This window comes from Zosterops lateralis, assembly GCF_965231275.1.
Source record: "Zosterops lateralis genome assembly, chromosome: 37".
NCBI lineage: Eukaryota > Metazoa > Chordata > Aves > Passeriformes > Zosteropidae > Zosterops > Zosterops lateralis.
In genome coordinates, this window is record NC_139797.1 from 818,094 (window position 1) to 827,653 (window position 9,560).

At 62.7% G+C, this 9,560-nt stretch overlaps 1 protein-coding gene across 1 annotated transcript in view; it reads right to left on the reverse strand.

Annotated features, from left to right (window-relative positions):
- The window catches only part of LOC310921878 (glutamate receptor ionotropic, NMDA 2D-like), a gene marked incomplete at both ends in the record, with an annotated part of 10,249 nt that extends 984 nt beyond the window's left edge, over nt 1-9,265 (reverse strand). The window contains 8 exons of the mRNA XM_083882139.1: nt 980-1,209; nt 2,533-2,658; nt 3,201-3,354; nt 4,162-4,318; nt 5,045-5,256; nt 6,488-6,602; nt 7,646-8,238; nt 8,855-9,265. Of these exons, the coding sequence (XP_083738265.1) occupies nt 980-1,209; nt 2,533-2,658; nt 3,201-3,354; nt 4,162-4,318; nt 5,045-5,256; nt 6,488-6,602; nt 7,646-8,238; nt 8,855-9,265 (1,998 nt within the window). The remainder of the gene's footprint in view (nt 1-979; nt 1,210-2,532; nt 2,659-3,200; nt 3,355-4,161; nt 4,319-5,044; nt 5,257-6,487; nt 6,603-7,645; nt 8,239-8,854) is intronic.
- Nucleotides 9,266-9,560: the final 295 nt, after the last annotated feature.

Sequence of the window (9,560 nt, forward strand, 5' to 3'; positions counted from 1 at the left end):
CTCCCCAGTGTCCCCGTGGTGTCCCCCGATGTCCCCCCAGTATCCCCCAATGTCCCCTGGTGTCACCTTGTGGTCACTGAGGCCGGACACGGAGTCCACGTGGTGTCCCCCCAGTGTCCCTCCTGGTGTCCAGTGTCCCTGTGGTGTCCCGTCAGTGTCCCCCCAGTGCCCACCTCTCAGTGTCCAGTGTCCCCGTGCTGTCCCCCAATGTCCCCCCAGTGTCACCTTGCGGTCGCTGAGGCCGGAGACGATGTCCACGTGGTGTCCCCTCAGTGTCCCCTCTGCTGGTGTCCGGTGTCCCTGTGGTGTCCCCTCAGTGTCCCCCCAATATCCCCCCACTGTCTGTCCCCTCAGTGTCCCTGCGGTGTCCCCGTGGGGTCCCCCGATGTCCCCCGGTGTCACCTTGCAGTCACCGAGGCCAGAGTGTCCCCCCAGTGTCCCCCTGATGTTCCTCAATGTCTCCCAGTGTCACCTTGAGGTCGCTGAGGCCTGACATGGTATCCCCTCAGTGTCCCCCCAGTGTCCTCCCCGTCTACCCAGTGTCCCCATGGTGTCCCCCAGTGTCCCCCCGGTGTCACCTTGCGGTCGCTGAGGCTGGACACAGTGTCCACATGGTGTCACCCCAGTGTCCCCCCAGTCTCCCCCTCACTGTCCTCCTGGTCTCCCCAGTGTCCCCATGATGTCCCCCAGTGTCCCCCACTGTCCCTCCAGTGTCACCTTGCGGTCGCTGAGGCCGGAGACGGTGTCCACGTGGTGTCACCCCAGCGTCCCCCTGGTGTCCCCCAATGTCCCCCTGGTCTCCCCAGTGTCCCCTGCTGTCCCCCGGTGTCACCTTGCGGTCGCTGAGGCCAGACACGGTATCCCTGTGGTGTCCTGTCAGTGTCCCCCCAATCTCCCCCCACTGTCCCTCCCTCAGTGTCCAGTGTCCCTGCGGTGTCCCCAGTGTCCCCTGCTGTCCCCAGATGTCCCCCGGTGTCACCTTGCGGTCGCTGAGGCCGGAGACAGTGTCCACGTACTCCTCCTGGATCATGAAGGCCGCCAGGTTGGCGGTGTAGCTGGCCAGGAAGATGACGGCGAAGAAGGCCCAGACCAGCACCATGATCTTGCTGGTGGTGCCCTTGGGGTTCTCCACCGGCACAGAGTTGTTGAACACCAGGGCCCACAGCAGCCAGATGGACTTGCCGATGGTGAAGGTGGAGCCCCCCGCGCCTGGGGGGGACAGGGGACACGGGGACAGGGTCACACAGGGTCACACGGGGTCACCTGGGGTCACCCAAGGACAGGGGACACCAAGGGGTGACACAGGGACAGTGGCCACAGCAGCCAGATGGACTTGCCAATGGTGAAGGTGGAGCCCCCCACGCCTGGGGGGACAGGGGACACGGGGACAGGGTCACACAGGGTCACCTGAGGTCACCTGGGGTCACTTGGTGTCACTGACACCACCGGGTCATACAGGGACAAGGTGCCACCAATAGCCACAGCACCTGGATGGCTTTGCTGATGATTTGGGGACAGGGGACATGGGGACAGGGTCACCTGGGGTCACCTGCGGTCACCCAATGCAAGGGGACACCATGGGGTCACACAGGGACAGTGGCCACAGCAGCCAGATGGACTTGCCGATGGTGAACGTGGAGCCCCCCACGCCTGGGGGGGACAGGGGACACGGGGACAGGGTCACCTGGTGTCACCTGAGGTCACCCAATGCAAGGGGACACCAAGGGGTGACACAGAGACAGTGGCCACAGCAGCCAGATGGACTTGCCGATGGTGAAGGCGGAGCCCCCCGCGCCTGGGGGGGACAGGGGACACGGGGACAGGGTCACACAGGGTCACACGGGGTCACCTGGGGTCACCCAAGGACAGGGGACACCAAGGGGTGACACAGGGACAGTGGCCACAGCAGCCAGATGGACTTGCCGATGGTGAAGGCGGAGCCCCCTGCGCCTGGGGGGACAGGGGACACGGGGACAGGGTCACACAGGGTCACCTGAGGTCACCTGGGGTCACTTGGTGTCACTGACACCACCGGGTCATACAGGGACAAGGTGCCACCAATAGCCACAGCACCTGGATGGCTTTGCTGATGATTTGGGGACAGGGGACATGGGGACAGGGTCACCTGGGGTCACCTGGGGTCACCCAAGGACAGGGGACACCACAGGGTCACACAGGGACAAAGTGCCACCAACAGTCACAGCAGCCAGATGGATTTGCCCATGGTGGGGGGGACACAGGGACAAGGTCATCTAGGGTCACCCAGGGACAGGGGACACAGGGACAGGGTCATCTGGGGTCACACAGGGTCACCTCGGGTCACCTGAGGTCACCCAGGGACAGGGGACACTGGGAGGGTCACAAGGTGACACAAAGGGGTCCCATCAATGGCCAGAGCAGCCGATGGATTTGTCACCGGTGAACGTGGAGCTCCCCAGGCCTGGGGGACACTGCGGGGGATCACAGGGGACACCAGGGGGTCACAGGGGACACCAGGGGTGACACGGGGACAGGGTGACAGGGGTGACTCACGCTGGCCGCTGGCCAGGCTCCGGTTGTAGCCCACGGGGCTGAAGTACTCGAAGATGAAGACGGTGACGGCCACCACGGTGAGACACATGACGAACATCATCACCCACACGGCCGGGCTGTAGGGCTCTGGGGACACAGGGGACATTGAGGGGACATTGAGGGGACATCACAAACATCATCACCCACACGGCCGGGCTGTAGGGCTCTGGGGACACAGGGGACATTGAGGGGACAGGAGGGGACAGGAGGGGACATGAGGGGACATCACAAACATCATCACCCACACGGCCGGGCTGTAGGGCTCTGGGGACAGGAGAGTGACACAGGGGACATTGAGGGGACATTGAGGGGACATCATGAACATCATCACCCACACGGGCTGTACGGCTCTGAGGGGACAGGAGGGGACATGGGTGACACAGAGATGTGGGGGGGTCCCAGTTGGGTTTTGGGGGATCCCAGCAAGGTTTTTGAGGTTTTGGGGTACCCAGGAAGGCGGAGGGGGACACAGTGCCATTGCTCTGTGACACCATAACAGCGATCCCACTAAGAACTGGGGGATTCCAGTCAGGATTTTGGGGATCCCAGTCAGGATTTAGGGGGTCTCAGTCAGGGTTAGAGGGATCCCAGTCAGGATTTGGGGTACCCATTTGGGGGTTTTGGGGTACCCAGGAAGGCGGAGGGGGACACGGTGCCGTTGCTGCGGGACACCATCACGCTGATGCCGGTCTCCACGAAGGGCACGGAGAAGTCGATGATCTCGGAGCGCTCCTCGTTGATGGTCAGCGAGCCGATGGCCATGTCCGCCCGCCGGTAAAACACCTGGCCAGGGCGGGGTCAGAGGGGCGTGGTCAGGTGGGTGTGGCCAGAGAGGTGTAATCAAATGGGTGTGGTCAGAGGGGTGTGGTCAGAGGGGTGTGGTCAGATGGGTGTGGTCAAATGGGTGTGGTCAGAGGGGGCGTGGCCAGGGTGAATCTTTGGGGTACCCCCACGCCCTCCCTGGCCCCCCAATGGGGGCTCTCCCTGATCCATTGAGCCCCCACTGCCCTGGCCTCACCACAGTGGGTTTTGGGGTGTTTTGGGGAACAGAGAGGTGTTTGTGGGGTGATGACGGGTATTTCCGGGGTGCAGGGGGCTATTTTTGGGGTGCAGAGGGCTGGTTTTGGGGTACAGGGAGCTGTTTTTGGGGTACAGAGGGGTGTTTTTGGGGAACAGGGAAGTGTTTTTGGGTATGGGGAGCTGTTTTCGGGGTACAGGGAGGTGTTTCTGGGGTGCAGGGAGCTGTTTCTCAGGCCCAGAGGGCTGGTTTTGGGGTACAGAGGGCTGTTTCTGGGGCACAGAGGGGCATTTTCGGGGTGCAGGGAGCTGTTTTGGGGCACAGAGGGGTATTTTTGGGGTGCAGAGGGCTGTTTTCGGGGTGCAGGGAGCTGTGTTGGGGCACAGAGGGGTATTTTTGGGGTACAGGAAGCTGTTTTCGGGGTGCAGGGAGCTGTTTTGGGGCACAGAGGGGTATTTTTGGGGTACAGGAAGCTGTTTTCAGGGTGCAGGGAGCTGTTTTGGGGCACAGAGGGGTATTTTTGGGGTGCAGAGGGCTGCTTTTGGGGTGCAGAAACTGTTTTGGGGCCCCACCTCGCCCACCATGCCGTTCCAGACGCCGTCGATCTTCTTGCCGTGTTTGCCGTTGGTGACCAGGTAAAGGTCGTAGGTGAAGCCCAGGGCCCGCGCCAGGCGCTTCAGGATGTCGATGCAGAAACCCTTGCAGCACTTCTTCTCGAAGGGAGGGGGGCTGCAGGGGACCCCAAAAGTGGTGGGGACACCCCCAGTCTGCTGGGGACACCCCCAGGGTCTTGGGACACCCTCAGGGCCAAAGTGTCACCTCCGGGATGACAGTGACATCTCCAGAACACAGGTGTCCCTCTACCTGGGCAGTGCCACCCCCACCTGTCACAGGTGTCCCCCCACCTGGATATTGTTCCCTCAACCTGTCACATTGTTCCCCATCCATCACAGGTGTCCCCACACGCCCCAGGTGTCTTTGTCCCCTACCTGTCCCAGGTGTCCCCAGCTGTCTTAGGTGTCCCTACCCCTCCCAGGTGTCCCCACCCCTCCCAGGTGTCCCCACCCCTCCCAGGTGTCCCCCAGGTGTCCCCACCCCTCCCAGGTGTCCCCAGGTGTCCCCAGGTGTCCCTCACCTGGCGGTGCGGTTCAGCTGGCGCCGGCAGGGCACGGAGTCGCGGATGCAGGTGCCAGTGTCAATGTCCCCAACCCTCCCAGGTGTCCCCCCAGGTGTTCCCAGCCCTCCCAGGTGTCCCCAGGTGTCCCCCAGGTGTCCCCCCAGGTGTCCCAGGTGTCCCCACCTGTCCTAGGTGCCCCCCAGGTGTCCCCAGGTGTCCCTCACCTGGCGGTGCGGTTCAGCTGGCGCCGGCAGGGCACGGAGTCACAAATGCAGATGCCAGTGTCGATGTCCCCACCCCTCCCAGGTGTCCCCCCAGGTGTCCCAGGTGTCCCTCACCTGGCGGTGCGGTTCAGCTGGCGCCGGCAGGGCACGGAGTCGCGGATGCAGGTGCCGGTGGCGGGGTCGATGTTCTCCACGATGACGAAGGGACGCTCCTCCAGCGTGGCCACCGTCAGGTGCCGCCCGTCCTCCACGGGCTGCAGGAACCGCCCGTAGCGCGACCACACCGGGTACTTGAGCCTCAGCACCTGCTGCTCCCAGCTGCCCACCTGGAGACAGGTAGGGGACACGATGGGAGACGTGTGGGGACATGTGGGGACACTCACAGGGTGACAGGCCAAGGTGTCACCATGATGGGATGTCACCACCCATCATGTCACCACATTGAGTACTTGAAACTGAGCACCTGCTGCTCCCAGCTGCCCACCTGGGGACAGGTGGGGACACAAAGGGACATGTGTGGGGACATGTGGGGACACCCAGAGGGTGACAAGCCAAGGTGTCACCATGATGGGATGTCACCACCCATCTTGTGACCACATCAGGTATTTGAGCCTCAACACCTGCTGCTCCCAGCTGCCCACCTGGGGACAGGTAGGGGACACGTGTGGTGACATGTGGGGACACTCACAAGGTGACAGGACAAGGTGTCACCATGATGAAATGTCACCATGATGGGATGTCACCATGATGGGATGTCACCACTCATCATGTCATCATGGAGTACTTGAGCCTGAGCACCTGCTGCTCCCAGCTGCCCACCTGGGGACAGGTAAGGGACACGTGTGGTGACATGTGGGCACACCCAGAGGGTGACAGGACAAGGTGTCACCATGATGAAATGTCACCATGATGGGATGTCACCACTCATCATGTCACCACACCAGGTACTTGGGCCTGAGCACCTGCTGCTCCCACTGCCCACCTGGGGACAGGTAGGGGACATGTGTGGGGACATGTGGGGACACCCACAGGGTGACAGGCCAAGTGTCACCATGATGGGATGCCACCACAGCCAAGTGTCACTGCTAGGGACAATGACAGGGTCTCCTCAGGGGGCAATGGGTGGATGAAGCGTCACCGTGCCAGGGTGTCACCACTGGGGACAATGACGCCATCACCTTGGGGATCAGGACACGGTGTCACCACGGTGGGACATTGCTGCTGGGGACAATGACAGCCTTGGTGGGAAACCAGCCAAGGTGTCACCTTGTCATCTGGGCTCTCTGCCCAGGTGTCACCAACACCCCCGGGGTGCCACGTTGTTGTGACAACACAGTGTGACAGTGACAGTGGCATGAGGGGGCGGGATGGGGATGAGCAGATGGCACCAAGCCCTGTGGGGACACTGTGGTGGCACTGTCACCGTGCCTGGAATTCCAGCACTGAGCAGACAGGTGGCCTGGGGATGTCCCTGTCCCCGTGGGTGACATCCCTGTCCCCATGGGTGACATCCCTGTCCCCGAGGGTGACACCCCTGTCCCCGAGGGTGACACTCACCACCTCCCAGGTGCGCTCCTTGTTGAGGGAGATGACGACCAGCGAGGGGTTCACCAGGTACCCGTCCTCGTTGAAGGAGAAATCCTTCTGTCCCCACGTGATGTTCATGAAGTACCTGTCCAACCCGGCCACCAGTGGGGACAGGGTCACCCAGGTGTCCCCAGCTGTGTCCAGAGCCACTTGAGTGTCCCCAATCCACCCAAACCCCAATGCCAGCCACGTCTAGGGTCACCCAGCTGTCCCCAACCCACCCAAACCCCAATGCCAGCCACGTCTAGTGTCACCTAGGTGTCCCCAACCCATCCAAACCCCAATGCCAGCCACATCTAGTGTCACCCAGCTGTCCCCAACACAACTCTAACCATGTCTAGTGTCATCAGAACATACCCAACCCTGTCTCATGTCACCCAGCTGTCCCCAACCCACCCAAACCCCAATACCAGCCACGTCTAGTGTCACCCAGCTGTCCCCAACCCAACTCTCACCATGTCTAGAGCCACCTGAATGTCCCCAACCAAACCCCAACCACCTCTAGTGTCACCCAGCTGTCCCCAACCCAACTCCAACCATGTCTAATATCATCCAACTGTTCCCAACCCAACCAAACCCTAAACACTTCTAGTGTCACCCAGCTGTCCCCAACTCAACTCCAACCACATCTAGAACCACCTGAACGTCCCCAACTCAACTCCAACCACATCTAGAACCACCTGAATGTCCCCAAACCCCAACCACCTCTAATGTCACCTAGCTGTCCCCAACTCAACTCCAACCACCCCCAAACGCCAACCACATCTAGTGTCCCTAACCCAACCAAACCCAAACCACCTCTGGTGTCACCCAGCTGTCCCCAACTCAACTCCAACCACATCTAGAACCACCTGAACGTCCCCAGCCCAACTCCAACCACATCTAGAACCACCTGAACGTCCCCAACTCAACTCCAACCACATCTAGAACCACCTGAACGTCCCCAGCCCAACTCCAACCACATCTACAACCACCTGAACGTCCCCAGCCCAACTCCAACCACATCTAGAACCACCTGAATGTCCCTAACCCAACCCCAACCACATCTACAATGACTTGAACACCCTCAACTCCAACCACCCCCAAACCCCAACCCCCTCACATCCCCACCACCCCCCCCAGCCCCACCTGTGCAGGTTGTCGTTGATCTGGGTGACGTTGGGCGCCCGGCAGTCGTTGTTGAACTCGGGGATGAAGCCGTAGTCGCGCAGCAGCGCCTCGGCGCCCTTGGCCACGATGGCCACGCCGTTGCGCACGCGGTGCTGCAGGTCGTCGCGCCAGCCGGCCGACAGCACGGCGAACAGCCCGGCGGGGACGTGCTCGGGCAGCTGCTCGCTGCCCCCCAGGTTGGTGCCCACCACGAACCAGATGTAGCCGGGCCCGGTGAGGCCGGCGTCGCGGGCGGCGCGGAAGACGGCCTCGGCCTCGTCGCGCGAGCAGTACAGCAGCCGGATCTGCGCCGACACCTCGCGCAGCTGCCGCCGCGTCCGCGCGCCCTCGGGGTCGTCGGTCAGGTTCAGGGTGACCACCCCGCGGTGCTCCCAGCCGATGAAGCTGCTGTCCGTCAGCACCTCCACGTAGTCCACGAAGTCCTCGTAGCCCGGCAGCAGCGTGGTGACCACGGCGAAGGCCGTCCAGTCGTACTCCTCCAGCACCTCGAAGATCACCTGGAGCTGCTGCTCCGTGGAGGAGCCCAGCTGCAGGAAGGTGGAGCCTTTCTCCTGTGGTGGGTGGGGAGGGGGGGACACGGGGGGGGTGGGGACAAGGGGGATGGGGACACACAGGTTGGGGACAGTCACGTTGGGGACGTCTGGGTGACGCTGGACACGGTTGGGGTTAGGCTGGGGACATTCAAGTGGCTCTAGACATGGCTGGGGTTGGGTTGGGGACAGCTGAGTGACACTGGACACAGTTGGGGTTAGGCTGGGGACATTCAGGTGGCTCTAGACATGGTTGGGGTTAGGCTGGGGACAGTTGGGTGACACTAGACATGGTTGGGGACATTCAGGTGGCTCTAGACACAGCTGGGGTTGGGTTAGGGATGTTCAGGTTGCTCTAGACATGATTGGGGCTAGGCTGGGGACAGTTGGGTGACACTAGACAAGGTTGGGGTTAGGCTGGGGACATTCAGGTGGCTCTGGAAAGGGCTGGGGACATTCAGGTGGCTCTAGACACAGCTGGGAACACCCAGGTGACCCTAGACAGGACTGGGGGTTGGACACAGTCAGATTGAGAACAGCCGGTTGTTTCCAGCTCCACCTGGGCACATTTCCACCTCCCTAAACCCCCCGGTGACCTCCTTGGGGGGACAACCCGCGGGGGGGGCGGGGGCGTCACCTTGGGCGTGAGGACGATGGCGGAGCCGCCGTTGACGCCGATGATGGGCACGGAGGTCTGGGCCGAGATGAAGTCGAGGATCTGCGCCACGGCCTCGGAGCGCGTGTCGTCCTCGAAGACGACGCCGTGGATGCGCAGCGAGGACAGCACGTCGCACAGCCGCACGATCAGGCTGCGCGGGTTGGTGTCGTTCAGCACCACGCCCACCGGGTTGACGTCCAGGGAGAAGTTCCGGAAGGTTCCGGGCGCCAGGCGGGGCCCGGCGGGGCCGTAGGAGGCCCCGCTCAGGATGACGGCCACGTTGAGCGTGCGGCGCGGCGCGGCGGCCGGCGGCTCCAGGAAGGGGCTGGCGCAGGCCAGGGCCAGGGCGAGCAGCATCCTGCCGGCGGGGACGGCGACCGGGGGGCTCATCGCGCCGCCGCCGCTGCGCCCTGCGGGGACACAGCCGGGCCGGGGTCACCTGGGGCTGGCGGTGGCCACCTGGGGCCAGCGGTGACCACCTGGGCCAGCAGTGACCACCTGGGGCCAGCAGTGGCCATCTGTAACCACCAGTGACCAGCAGTGACCACCAGTACCCAAAAGTGTCCACTGGTGACCACCAGTGACCAGCAGTGACCACCAGTGACCACTGGTAACCACCAGTGACCAGCAGTGACCACCAGTGACCAGCAGTGACCACCAGTGACCAGGAGTGACCATCAGGACC